Raw genomic sequence first — 13,527 nt, 5'->3', positions numbered from 1 at the left:
ATGGGGGGAAGGGGGAGGGGGGGACCAAAGCAGCAGCACCGCAGTGCAGCCCCCCCACCGTTCTCCCCCCTCTCAATCCAACCGCAGATCCGCGCACCCGAACCGCTCCCCCCCCCCCCCCCCCCCCAACCCCATCCACCTCCCCCCCATTTAAAAACCCACGGCACGCACCTTTGCAGCCGCCGCCGATGCCGATGCCGGCGCAAGGACGCTGTGCACCCCCCGGCCCCCCCCAGCACGACGCCTCTGCACGGCAGCCCCGGCCCAGCCCCTGCGCTGCAAGCCCCAGCCTGCACCGGCTGCCGCTCTGCCGCTCCGCCGCTCTGCTGCGCTGCGCTGCGCCGCGCGCGGGCGGCCCACGCGCGGCCCCGAGCACGCGCGCACACGCGGCGCCGCGCACATGCGTGTGCACCGCCCACGTGGAGCGGGGCGCGTGGAGTTGGGGAGGCGGAGGGGGACGCGCGTGGGAGCGCGGGGATCCGCATCCCCCCACGCGTGCACGGGCGTGGGGAGCGCGGGGAGGTGCCGGGCACGTGCGTGTGCATCCATTCACCTGTGCGTGCACGCTCGTGCACGCGTTCACGTGTGAGCGCGCACTCGTCTGTGCGTCCGTTCACCTGGCTGCGTGCGCACGCGTGTGCATCCGCTCACTTTCCTCCCCGCGCGTGCCCCCACGCGATCGGCCGTGTGTCCGTGCGGATGCTCACACGCGTGTCCACGCACCCACCCGCGTGTGCTCGCTCACCCGTACGGCCGTGCGTTGCGTTCGGCTGCGCTCTGAGCCCCGCTCACCTGCGCTCACCCACGCGCGCCCAGCCGCCCGCCCCCCCCCGCGTTTCCTCCCCACGCACCGCCCCACGCGTGACATCTCCCCGCGGGTGCCACCCAGCGGCCGGCGCTGCCCTCGCAGCGTGGGGACACCGCGACCCCCCCAGCCCACCTCGACCTCCCCCCCCGGGGCCGCTGTCCCCACTTCAGCCCGGCGACATTGAGGACATCTGGGGACGCGGTGACAAAACACGCAGGACACCGTGGGACAGTCGTGCAGCGGCTGCTGCTCCTTTAGTGTGTGACAGGCACCAGGGCACCGCGTCCCCTCTCCGGGGGGACAGCACTCTTTGGTCCTAGCAGTGACCCCGCGCACGGCACCCCAAAATGTTCCCCACGTCCCCCCTCCTGCAGAACCCCTGTGCAAAATGAGCGTGGAGGGGGCAGACGGACAGTAGGGACAGATGGAGGCAGAGGGACTAAGTGCTGTTTGGGGACACCGCGGCGCAGGCAGATTTGGGGACGGGAGCCCCGGTTTGTCCTTGGGGGAATTTTTTCCCCATATTCTTCCCTTCCGGTGCGGGTGACATTGCTGCTCAGTGTCCCCATGGGCAACGGGGACACAGAACCGAGGGACCGGGGCCATTGTTCCCAACACAATGGGGAGGAAGAGGAGGCCGCATTCCTCTGCCTCCGGACAGACCAGACGGACTCACAGAACCGGACAGAACAGATGGACAGGAGGACAGAGGGCTTAACCCTTTGAGGCACGGGGTTGAAGGCACACGGCGGGACGGGGGACACGGTGACACCCATCCCATGTGTCAAACGGTCAGCCTGGAGAATAAATATGTGAAAAAATAAACGAGATGGATGGGTGGATGGATGGATGGATGGGTGGGTGGGTGGATGGATGGATGGATGGATGGATGGATGGATGGATGGATGGATGGATGGATGGATGGATGATGGACGGATGGACGGACAGGGCTAGCAGCTGGTAGGCGCCTGGCCGAGGCTCTCCCGCAGGCAGCGCAGCTGCTCCTGCCCCAGCTTGATCTTCTCATCCAGCTCGCGCTGCTCGGCCGTCAGCGCCGACTTCATCTTGACGAAGTGCCGGTAGTCCTGCAGCTGCTCGGGGGGCAGATAGCGGGCCACCATGGCCCCCACCGCCTCCTCCCGCCGCCCCACGTGCTCCCGCAGCTCCTTGGCGTCCTCCAGCTGCGCCGCCAGCAGCCGCTGCTTCTCCCGCAGGGCCACCTGCAGACGACACCCAAAACATGAATCCCACGGCGCCGCCGCAGCCCGACCCCATGCGCCACCGCCGCCCCCATTGCACACCTTATCCTCGGAGGCGGCGTGCGGCCCCAGAGCGCTCAGCGCGTTCTCCACCCGCGCCAGGCGGCCCGAAAGGGACAGCAGCAGGTTGACCACCTTGTCCAGGTCCCCCACAAAGAGGCGGTACTTGTCAAACTCAACCGGCGTGCAGAGAGCCTGCAGGCGGGCCGCCACCTCCTCGCCCAGCGCCCCGTTGGCGCTGATGTCCTCCTGCAGGCCCCGCTGTGCCTCCCGCAGCACCGCCAGCTTGCGGCTCAGGCTCTCCACCAGCTGCAGCTGTCGGGGGGACGGGGACAGATGGGTTTGGGGACCAACAATGCGGAACAGGGATGCCGGCACGTGGATGGAGCCGTGCAGTCAGCACTCTTGCATAGATCGGGGATGCAGCAAGCATTGTTGCATGGATGGAAGCATGCAGCCGGCATCTTTGTACAGATGGAGACATGCAGCTGGCATCGCTGCATGGATGAAGGCATGCAGCTCCCATCCTTGCATGGACAGAGGCATGCAGCCAGAATCCGTGCATGGATGAAGAGCAGCCTTGCAGAGTGAAGGGATGCAACCAACATCCTCGCACAGATCTTTGCACCCCGCAGCCAGCATTCCTGCACGAATGGAGCAGTGCAGCCAGCATCCTCCACCAAGAAACCCCCATCCCCGTTACCTTTTTCTCCACCAGCTCCCGCTCCAACTCCTCCTCCTCCTCTGAGCTCCCCTCCGCCACCTCCGGCAGCTCCTTCACCTTGCCCAGCAGCTCAGCTTTGCCATAATATGCTGCGTAGGAGGGGGGGCTGCCGGCGGCCCCGGAGGGAGGCGAGATGGGCTCGAAGCCCTGCCTGTGGGCGCAGGGATTCATTGATAGGGACTCCACCATCCCCACGCTCCCAGGAGACACAGGCTGCCATCCCTACCTGTCCTGTGGCTCCTGGTGCCAATCCTGCTGGATCCGCTCCCTCCACGCCTGGCGATCCCCTGCTGCCAGCAGCTCGCCCATAACGGTGGCAGTGGTGACCGGAGGGGACACCAAGATGCCGGCCAAGGAGCGGTCCCTGCCCGCCACGTCCCACAGCAACTCCTCCGAATTCATGCGGCGGGGTTGGGGCCGCCCTCCCCGGGCGTTGGACCCCTCAGGGCTGCGGGAATGGGGTCTCCCTGGAGTGCCCATGGGGCTGGGAGTGGGCAGAGGGCATTCGCTGGACCAGCCCCGCTCCCGGCCCCGGCTGAGCCTTTGGGGGGGGTCCTCCTGTTCCCAGGGGTCCTTCGATATTGAGCACTCTTCCCTGACACTGTGGACACAGTGGTGGGAACATCACCGCAGGGGGACGTGCAGGGAGGGGACGGAGAGGTCAGGGACCCCCTCCCCATCTGCAAACCCCCCACAAGGGAACCCCCTGCGTCCCACCCAAACCAAGTGACGGAGATGCTGACACCATCCTCCAAAGGATGGTGCGGTCCCCAATCCCCAAAAGTGAGGAGGTGGCCCTGGGGTCCCCACAGCGCCCACCTGCAGAGCTCAGCTTCGGGTTCCGGCGTCCCACGGGGGCGGCCAGGGGGGGTCTCAGCAGCGAGGCTGCGCGTCCGCTGCCGCACGGCTTCAGCAATGCTACGGGATGGTGGCGGGGCCGTGCCGGATCCGGAGCCGTTTTTGGGGTGCTGTGATGCTCGGCGCAACCTGTACTGCTCCCAGTTGGGTGGAGGCGGGCGGGGGGGCGGGGGACCCTTTTTTTTGGGTAAACCCGGAGCCTCTGATTGCACCCGGAGGAAGTCCTTGCGGGCACGGGGGCTGGAGGGCTCCAGGTTGAGGTGGCTCTCAGAGAAGGCTCGGCCCCGCAGCGGGCGGTGCAGGGGCTCTGGGGGGGGCTCGGGGGAGCGGGGCGGCCGCTCACCATCCCAGGACAGGTCGTGCGTGGACGTGGTGCGGTAGCAGGGCGGCCACTCGGGCTCGGAGCTCTCAAAGCAGGGCCGGAAGGGGCCGAGCCGCTGGAAGCCTGGTTTGTAGTGGGTGAGCTCGCTGGGGAGAAAAAGCATCCAGTCAGCCCTCGATCGTGCCCACCCCTTTGCATGCGTGGTGGTGCGTGCAGCCCCCCAAACCCCGCACTGGCTCACCCAATGGACTGGCTGGTTTTCCTGCTTATCGCTGGTGGTTCCCACTCCTCCAGGGGAAATTCCTGCATGGGGACGGAGAGGCGGCAGGAATCAAGTAGGATCCAGCAAGCTGGGACCCGATGCTCAACCCCAAATCCCCAAAGCACGGCTCACTCACCGGCATAAAGGCCTTTCGGGGTGCCCAGGCGCCGCTCTCATCCCGTGGCATGCAGCAGCAGTCGGGGCAGCGTGCCCATGGGTGGCAGCGGTAGGCATGGCCACGGGGCAGCAGCGCAGGGCACATCTCCCCGGTGCAGTAGCGGCAAGGTTCGTGCATCCCAGGGGGAGCTCCATAGGGATAGGGGCAGCCCCGCAGATACTCCAGCTCGCCGTGCCTCGGCAGCACTTTGTAGTAGGGCTGCTGCTCCCGGCAGCACTCGCTGTAGGGTCCGGATACGCGGTGAGCGTCACGGTGCTCAGCGGTTGGGAAAGGGTCAGGCTCGGCCGCTTTTTGGGGTTTTCCATGCCAGGCGGGTGTGGGGCGGCTGCTCTCCTCAAAGAATCTGCGGCGGTCAGCAAAGGGCAGGAGGACGGCTTCCTCTGCACCCTGGTGCTCACGGGGACTGGGCGAGCGCTGCGGCTGCAGCTTGCGCTCCGGAGACCAACGCCAGCGGCCCCGGCTGGGTGCCACTCGTTCAACTTCGGGGCCTGGCAGCGTGTCCCCCACGCAGCTCCTACCGTCCTCGCTGGGTGCAGGGCTTGGTGAGCCCTCTGTGGGTTCCTCCGCCTCCTCCACGGGCTCCTCGCCCCGGGGTTGCGCTCCGGGTCCCCGGCTCTTTTGCAGCTGTGCTTTGCGCCGCTGGATCTCGTTACGCAGGTTGGTGGCGAAGCGTTCGCTGCGGCGCCGAAAGTGAGCTGAGCGGTTTGGGGGACCCCCACCACGCCGACCCCCTGCCCGCTGCTCCTCGGCCAGGCCCTCGGTGCTGGGTGCAGGGCTGAGCCCTCCTGGCCCGCGGGGCTCGGCGTGCAGTGGGGATGTGGTCCAGCGGTGGTTATCAGGTGCCGGGGATGCAGGCGATGCCCGCCCGCTGCCGGCGCTCACGTGGAGGGCGCGGAGCTGGGAGGCCAGCAGCTGCTCAGGCGCGCTGTGTCGATGGCCTTGCAGAGGGGACAGCAGCACGGGGTCCCCCGCCGTCTCCATCCCTGCATCTGGCACACGGTGCGTGCTGCTCTCTGGGTAGGACCGATCCCCGCCGTCCCCAGCGCAGCGGTCAGGGTGGGAGCTCAGCATGTAGTACTGATCGGCGGAGAGGTGCTCCCTGGGGGGACACGTTGCCGGCATCCTCCCGCTGCTCCCCTCGCCTTCTTTGTCCCGCTGGCACAGGAAAGTGTCGGAGATCCACCTCCCCTGGGCGTGCAGCGGGGCGGCGGGCACCGACACGCGGCGGCGGTCCGTGCTGCTGGCTGGGGATGCCCGCAGGCTGTCCCTGCGCACCGGGGGCTGCGGGGGCACGGGGTGCCGAGCCGTGTGCCTCGTTTCCGCTCCTTCAGCGCCTGTCTGCAGGTAGCGTGGGTCTGGGGGCTTGCAGGGACCCTCAGGGCCGGCGGCGTCCTCAGGGCGCAGGGATAAGGCGCAGTCTGAGGTGTTGGAGCTGGCTGAGAAGGAGCTGTAGGCTGAGTCTCGCTTGCTGTGGTGCTCAACAGGCGATGGGGTGCCCTCGTAGTAAGTGTGGCCGGGCTGATCCAGGCTCTCCATGCTCCCGATGGAGCTGCTCCGGTCCGTGCTGCAGTGCCGGGACAGCGGGTTCCACTGCAGGGACAGCTCGCTGCCGGCAGCGTCACGGTGCCGTCAGTGTCCCCGAAAGGGAGCATACAACCCCCAGGTTCAAGTCAGCACAACGGCTGCCCAGGGGACATGGGGAATGCGTGGCACCGGGACTCGTCACCTCCTGGCTGCCTCCGGCACAGCCACCACCCCTTCCTGCCAGCAGTAAACAGGGCAGTGGCGAACCGGCGTTGTGGGGCAGCCTGGGGACCCCCTCCCCATCCTCCCCCTAGTTGGGACCCCTCCGTGTTTTCTCACCTGACATCACAACCCGAGGGCCAGGAGAGGCTGAAGGCATCGGGGGGGCAGTGCATGGCCGGGGCGTCGGGGCGGATTTCGGCGAGCTTGGCCATGTGCCAGGAATGGGGCCGGAGGACGGGCACGCTCCTCCTTGCCAAGAGCAACAGCGGGAGAGGACAAGAATGGGGAGGAAGCCGGGCCGAGGAACCGGGGCTGAAGTCACTTCCTATGGGGTTTCCTGCCCACCCCCACACCCCCCAGGCCAGCATCCATCTAAGGGGGACAGCAGTGATGGGGGGGGGACCACAGGGGTCCCAGGTATGGCACACAGGGTTCTGGCACAGGGCACGGCTGAGCATTCTCCTCCCATGCCCAGAACAAGCTCAGCCCTCTTGGCTTCAGCTGCTGGACCCTGTTGAAGGGACAGCGGGGACACCTCTGTGCCCCCCATCCCAGACCCTCCTAAGTGTTCCCATATGGATATCAGGGCTGATGCCACTCCCTGCACTCCACAAATGCCATCTGCCAGCCCCAGCATCTGTAGGGGCTGTTCCACTCCCCAGGGCTTGGCATGAAGGGAATGGAGTCTGAGGGGAGGGCACGGGGGTCCCTTACCCCACCCCCTGACACCCTCAAACTCACCATGGATGAGGCTGCGCCCCAGCGGCGGCACGGCCCAGGACCCTCTGTGCCCCCCAGTGCTGCAGCCCGCCTGGGAGCAGCCGGCAGAGTGGCTGCAGGGGGGGTTGGGGGGGCCGGCACTGCCTCTCCTTCCTTCCCCAGGCAAGCAGGAAGGGAGAGCTCGGAGATACCGCCCAGAGAGGGGGCGGTGAGCAAGGGGACACCAGGCTGGGATCTGCCCACCCCACTGCAGGGACCAGGAGTGATGCTAGGGGGTCACCCCACACCCAGAGCCCCCTCCCCATCCCCGTGCCAACCTGCGGACGATCATCTTGAGGGTGCGGTAAGAGCCCTTGATGAGGATGAGGGCTTCCTGGCGGGAGCCGTACAGGGGGGTCCCGCTGATGTTCACCAGCTCATCGCCGGGCTGCAGCCTCCGGGACAGTGCTGCCTTCCCCCCGTCCTCCACCTGGGTGAGAGACAGGCATCAGGGCAGCACCATCCCAAAAGCTGCCCCCTACACCCCGATGGTGCCTTCAGCCCGAACACCCCGCTGTGAATGCAAGGGATCCGCGGTGTCCGCCCCAGTCACATGAAATTCTGAGCTAAGAAAGGGCAGAGGGAAAGGAGGAGGGGGAAGAAAAATGTCCCGTCCCAGCAGATTCCCCTGCGGGCGCGGGCAGCACAAGGGCTCTTTGTGCCAGTCACCCATAGGGGCTTCATTCCCAGCCCCGTAAGGATGCTGCTCTGCTGCCCGCCTGCGGGTTTAAGGGTAAAACAGCCAGCACGGGGCTCTGCACCCTTTCCCGGAGGGCTCCACGGGGACCCCAAAGCCACCTATGGGGTGACACGCCACCGCCAGCCGCCCACCCTGCCCGCGGGCTCCCCACCCTGCCCTGCAGAGGAACGGGCTCTGCGCACAGCGCCCTCAGCGCCCGCCTGGGTGGCTGCCAGCCCCACTGCCGGGGGCCCCCCGCCGCTCCCCGGCACCCCCAGGGGCAGAGCTGGGGGACCAACAGGCAGCGCAGCACCCGCCGTGCCGGGCAGCCGAACCGCAGCGTTCATTCCGGTCCCGGATGGTGGCACCAAGTCGGCCGGTGGGAATACCTGCTGGAACCCACCGCAGGACAGGACCCACACGGCCGGACCCCCTCCATCCTTCCTCCAGCGTGGGGGCCCGGGGCCCCCCATTCCGCCGGCACGCACGCTCCTCGGCCGGCTGCGGGCGCCCCGGGGGACCCTCACTGAATGCACAGAGCGCTGGAACAAGCCCCCTTTGTCTGCACTGCACACGCGGCGGTGGCGGGGGCCGGCACGGCGAGGACCCCCCCTCTCGATTCCCGCAGCAGCAGGACGCGTCTCCGGGGTCCCGATCCAGACTCGGGGCACAGTGGCTCTCAGCCCCGCGGTGACACCCCTGGGGCACAGGGCAGGGACAGGAGCCACTTTTCCAGCTCCCCCGGCCAGAACACGCTGCAGCGGGGCGGGATGGCCCTGGGTACATTGGGAGGGACAAACTGGGGGGGCACGAGCGAAGGGGACGGGGCTGACCCCCTGCCATGCATTTGGGGTGTCCCATGGGTGCTGCACGACTCCCGCGGGGGCGATGCCAACCGATCCCAAAAAAGTGGGGACAGCAACAGAGCGAGGGACAATTGCAGGGCGGGGGGGGTCAGGAAAAGGGGAGCGCAGCTGCCAGCGCCCCCGCCGACAAACCCCGATCTCCAGCGCGGACCCTTGGCGGATGGGCCAGGAGCGGGGTCGGAGAGACCCCAACTTCCCCCAAAGTCCCATCTCGAGGATATGGAGGCAGCATAGAGTGGACACGGGTGCCCCCCCCCCGTCCCGGCATCGCCTTCCTTTGGGGTGGAGGGGTGCGGGGGCGGCCGCCCCCCCGCCAGCCCAACGGATGTGCCGGAGGAATTTCCTCCCGCTCCCTGCGCTCCGCCCTCCCTGCCCCCGGGGGGAGCCCTGGGAAGCGGGGAAAGGGAGTCGTAGGGGGGGGAGACGGGACCCCCGATCTTACCTTGGAGACGATGAGGGGCTCGCCGTGCTCCAGCCCCCCCCGCAGCGTGAAGCCCCACGGCGCGCCGCCCTGAAGCTGCACATGCACCAACTGCACGGCCCCGGGCCGGCCCTCGGCCCGCTCCATGGCCGCTACCGCCCCATCCCGGCACGGCTCGGCACGGCTCGGCACGGCGGAGGAAATGACACCCCCCCCCCCCCCCTCCCCACCGCCCGCCTGGCTGGGGCGGAGCGCAGCCAGCCCCGCCCGGCACGGCTCGGCACGGCTCGGAGCCGTGCGCTGCGCTGGGATGGGAGCGGTGCGGATCGGAGCGTCCCGATACAACAAGGAGGGCTGGCACGGCGCGGCTCAGACATACACATGGCACATCGCGCTTGGCACAGTTTGGTTTGGCACAAAGTGGCACAGCGTAGCCCTCCGTGGCACGGTTCAGTCCCGCGTGGCACGGTTTGGCACAGCTGAGCGCAGTTTGGCGCAGCGCACAAGCGAGCTTGGCGCGCTGGGGCTTGGCACAGCTCAGCACAGTTTGGCTTGGCACGGCTCAGCTCGCAGCCTGTGCTGGACACCGAGGGGCGCAACCCGCCGCGTCCCACCCAGTGTCACCCGTTACCACGCCTGGGAGGGGATGGGTGACGCAATGCCGTCTGGCCCCCGCCCTGTCCCCCGGGATGTCACTCCACGTCCCCCCGGCAGCTCTGACTCATTGCCTCTTTGCCAAAACGGCTGCTCCAGCGGCTCCGAGATGTCCCCACACCACCGGGATTTGGGACACCCCACCCTCCCAGATGTCCCCACTGTCCCTGCTGGTGGTCCCCATCCTGTATCCCTCCTTGCCCTCTCCGTCACACCACGTGGAGCCCACTTTGGGCAAGGAGATGTCCTGTCAGGGTGGCATGAGTGTCACTGGGTTTGGGGACGGTATCCTTATGGGATCCCCCATAAGGCTGTGCCTCAGGGGACCCCGCAGGTGACACAGCTGAGCCTGATGACAGCTCAGGTACCACCTGGCTGTGCTCTGTGCTGTTGGGTTCTGGGTCCCTACATCCATGTGTGCCGCCACCCCTGGGCTCAGGGACGTCACCCCACCTCCCAGCAGGGGAAACTGAGGCACCTGGCCCCTATGAGCCCCCCAGGCTGGGCAGAACTGTGCTCTTTCCTCCATCCTGACCCCTCTGAGAGCTGGCACTGAGGAGGGAGAACTTAGATGTGGTTCTCAGGGGGCTCCTGCCCCTTTAAGCCCTAATTAGGACCATGCCTTTAAAAAGTCCCATGGGGCCTAGCCCTCTTATCCTGCTGGACCAGGCCGGTGAGGAGCAGGTGGGCTGAGCAAGCTGGTCCTCCCACCACCCCACTGCACCCCTTCCCCACCCCGGCACTTTTAAGCCCCCCTCCCATTGCCAGGTTTTTGTCCAGCTGGCTTTGCCCCCTGCTTTGGGGGATTTGGGTTTTAGCCCTGATCTTGCACTCTTTTTGCAGAGCCCCCCCTCTTCACCCTTTTTCTCTTTGTGCTGAGCTGAATCCTCTGGCATGGGTGCTGTAGTGTGACAGCACCCTGGGACCTCTTTCTGCTTTATCTCTGGGGGGGAACACATGAAGCATGACCGCAGCGCTCCACTAATCCTGCTGTCACCTCACCCCCTGTCACCCACCATGGCTTTGCTCCGCCCCTTCACCGCCCTCCTCTTCCTCACCGTGCTGCTTTCCTGGGCTGCGAGCCAGACCCCCCACTTGCCCCTCTTGCAAGCTCTGCGGGAGCAAGCGCCAGGTAGCCAGGGCTGGAGGGGGGGCGCAGCCAGTGGGCAGCCCCTGCGCTACATGCTGGAGCTGTACCGACGCGCTGCTGACCACGAGGGGCGGCCCCGGCGTGGCCGCAGTCTGAGCAGCAACACCGTGCGCCTGGTGCAGGCGGCTTCCCGTGGAGGACAGCCCTGGGCAGGTAAGGTGGTGGCAATGGGTGATGCGGTGTGTGGAGCTGGCGGGGTTGTTTTGAGTCCTGGAGTCGCTGCTTGGGTCTGTGCTGTGCCCTGGTGGAGCAGCACTTGGTTGTGAGATTTGCCCTTGGTTTGGGGACAGTGCTGCTACTTGGGTCTGTGATGCGTCCTGTGTGATGGTGCTTGGCCATAGGGTCCCTCTTGGCTTGGAGACATTGGTCTGTCATTCCTTGGGTCCTCCTGATGCCCTGTGAATAGTTTTCCCCTTGGCTTGGTAATGCTGTCTCTGCTTATGTCCTCACTGTGCCCTCTGGAAGCAGTGCTAGGATCCCCTCTCTGGCTTGGAGATGTTCTGCGTGGTCCTCTCTGTGCCTTGTGGAACACTTGGCAATGAGGTCCCCTTTGGTTTGGGGACACTGCTTCTGCTCAGGTCCTTGCCATGCCCTGTGGAGCATCTGGTCATGGGATCTCTCCTTAACTGGAGACACTGTCTTGTGCTCAACAAGGGCAAGGGCATCACTTGGTGCTCATGCTGCAAGCACTGCTGGCTCTCCACTCCCGTTGCAGTGCTGGCACAGGAGATGGAACCCCTCCCAGCTTTCTTTGCCAAGGCCCCCAACACCCTGTTCTGGGCACAGTGGGGCGGGATGAGGTGATGCCCCAGCTGACATCTGCTTTCCTCCCGCAGGTCGCTGGTACATGCAGCCCCTCACCTACAGCCTGGGTGCCCAGCCTGAAGCTGAGCACCTTCTCCGTGTCACCGTGGCTTACCCTCAGAGCCTGCCGCTGCCCCGCGGCCGCCTCCTGTGTGCCGTGGAGCTGCTGCCTGCTGCCAAAGCCCCGGCGGTCCTGCTCAGCCCCGCCGCCCCATCCCGCCACGGCTGGACCGAAGCAGACATCACCCCCTATTTATCCCCAGCAAATAGCAGCTCCGGAGGGGCGCTGACCCTGCGGCACATCTGCGTGCGAGCTGGTCGAGCCCCCGCAGCCAACCCAGCGTCCCCTGCAGACCCTTTCCTCCTCCTCTTCCTCAATGACACCCGCAGCGGGACGCTACCGGAGCCTCAGCGCAGCCGACGTGAGGCAGGGACGCTTCTCCACGACCTGCCCAGCTACCTAGGGGATGCTGGAGGGGACAAAAGCGATTGCTCCCTGCGCTCCTTCCCCGTCAGCTTTGCCCAGTTGGGTTGGGACCATTGGATCATCGCTCCCCATCGCTACAACCCGCGTTATTGTAAAGGAGTGTGCCCGCGGCTCCTCCGCGACGGCTACCATGCGCCCAACCACGCCGTGGTGCAGAACTTGGTCCACCAGCTGGTGGATGCCAGCGTCCCCCGACCCTCCTGCGTCCCCTACCGCTACAGCCCCATCAGCGTCCTGATGATCCAGCACGATGGCAGCATCCTCTACAAGGAGTATGAGAACATGATCGCAGAGTCCTGCACCTGCCGGTAACCTGTGCCCGGTGCTGGATTCTTTTTTTTTTTTTTGGATGTATTTTGATGCTCGGTGGGTGGTTGGTTGTGCTTTTTTGTGGGGTTTGTTTTTTTTTTTTTTTGGTTTTTTGATGGGGAGGGATTTGTCTCCACTCTGGTGCGATGCTCTGAGGGAAAGTTTTACAGTTTTATGGAAAACTTATATATAAAAAAAAAATTATGTAGGATTTTAAAGGTGGGAGCTCTGCCCTTAGCATCCCTCTGTCCTGCACTGCTGTCTATTGTGGGGGCTGGAGCATGAAGCTGGTGGAGAGCGTGTCTCCATGCTGTCACCTGCACCCATAGGACTCAGTCCCATGCGCCCCAAGCCATCTTGTCCCTGAGTATTTTGGGGGCTCCCCCCGTTGCAGCCCCAATCCTGGCTTTCCTTGGGATGGCTACAGAAACTGGTGGGAGGTGGGGATGGCAGCGTCACCCCATTGCCTCTCCTTCTGCTGGTCCAAGTGGGCTGGGCTCTGCTCTGAACCTGTCCTTGTTCCCAGAGGTGTCCCCCAGGCCCACAGCCTGGCTTTCCTCTATTTATTGCTGACTGTGTTAATAAATAAATTACTGAATTTTGCTGAAGCCCACCTCGGTGGCTCCTTTGTTCCCTTGCTGGTCTGTGGGTGTGCGCCAAGCCCCAGCCACCTCCTTTTGTGTCCCCTACGCTTTTCCTTCTGCTGTGACATAAGGAGCCCCGCGTTCCCCTCCTGTCTCCGTGCTTTGGTCACTGCAATCCAGGTGGCAGCGAGTGCTTCCAGTCCGTGTAGAAAGTGGTGGAGCTGGGATACTGGGGTGGGTGGGCGCCCTGGGGGCTTTAGTTCCTTCAGTAGTGATGTGCGGGGAGCCCGGGGGCTGGCAGCGCGTTGCCGCACGCTCGGTGTAGCCGTCCGTCCCCCGGTGTCCGCGGACGGGAGCTGCCTTCCATCGCACCCCGCCGTCCCCATGTCCCCATATGGCCCCCTGTCCCCGCCCGCCCTTCGCGGCCTCCGCCCACCAGGGGGCGCTGCCCTCCGGCCTCGGAGACGCCAGGTCCTGACCGCTGCATAGTGAACGTTAAGGGGCTCTCCGCCGCTACCGCCTCCCAAAAGCTGCGGGGCTGAGCGTGCGGGTAAATCTGCTGGAAACATCCCGCAAACGTGGGATTCTAGGGGAAGTGGAGCTTTGAGGCGGCGCGAAACCTTTTGGAGAGGCGGTTGATCTTCCAGCACCCGGGCG

The 13,527-nt window shown here is 65.8% G+C and overlaps 2 protein-coding genes across 2 annotated transcripts; one reads left to right on the top strand and one right to left on the bottom strand.

Moving 5' to 3' along the window:
- Positions 1–1,758: 1,758 nt before the first annotated feature.
- Positions 1,759–9,029, bottom strand: SHROOM4 (shroom family member 4; the record flags this gene model as incomplete). The annotated part of the gene is made up of 10 exons (XM_079542102.1): positions 1,759–2,028; positions 2,110–2,382; positions 2,771–2,942; positions 3,018–3,392; positions 3,611–4,117; positions 4,213–4,274; positions 4,370–6,017; positions 6,275–6,406; positions 7,195–7,346; positions 8,904–9,029. 10 exons carry the CDS (start codon positions 9,027–9,029, stop codon positions 1,759–1,761), a joined length of 3,717 nt encoding a protein of 1,238 aa, XP_079398228.1.
- Positions 9,030–10,553: 1,524 nt separating this feature from the next.
- Positions 10,554–12,289, top strand: BMP15 (bone morphogenetic protein 15; the record flags this gene model as incomplete). Its single annotated transcript, XM_079541789.1, has 2 exons — positions 10,554–10,839; positions 11,523–12,289. 2 exons carry the CDS (start codon positions 10,554–10,556, stop codon positions 12,287–12,289), a joined length of 1,053 nt encoding a protein of 350 aa, XP_079397915.1.
- Positions 12,290–13,527: the final 1,238 nt, after the last annotated feature.

This window comes from Tetrao urogallus (assembly GCF_951394365.1).
Source record: "Tetrao urogallus genome assembly, chromosome: 13".
Taxonomy (NCBI): Eukaryota; Metazoa; Chordata; class Aves; order Galliformes; family Phasianidae; genus Tetrao; species Tetrao urogallus.
Note: the sequence above shows the minus strand (reverse complement) of the source record. Positions and strands in the feature narration are given on the sequence as shown.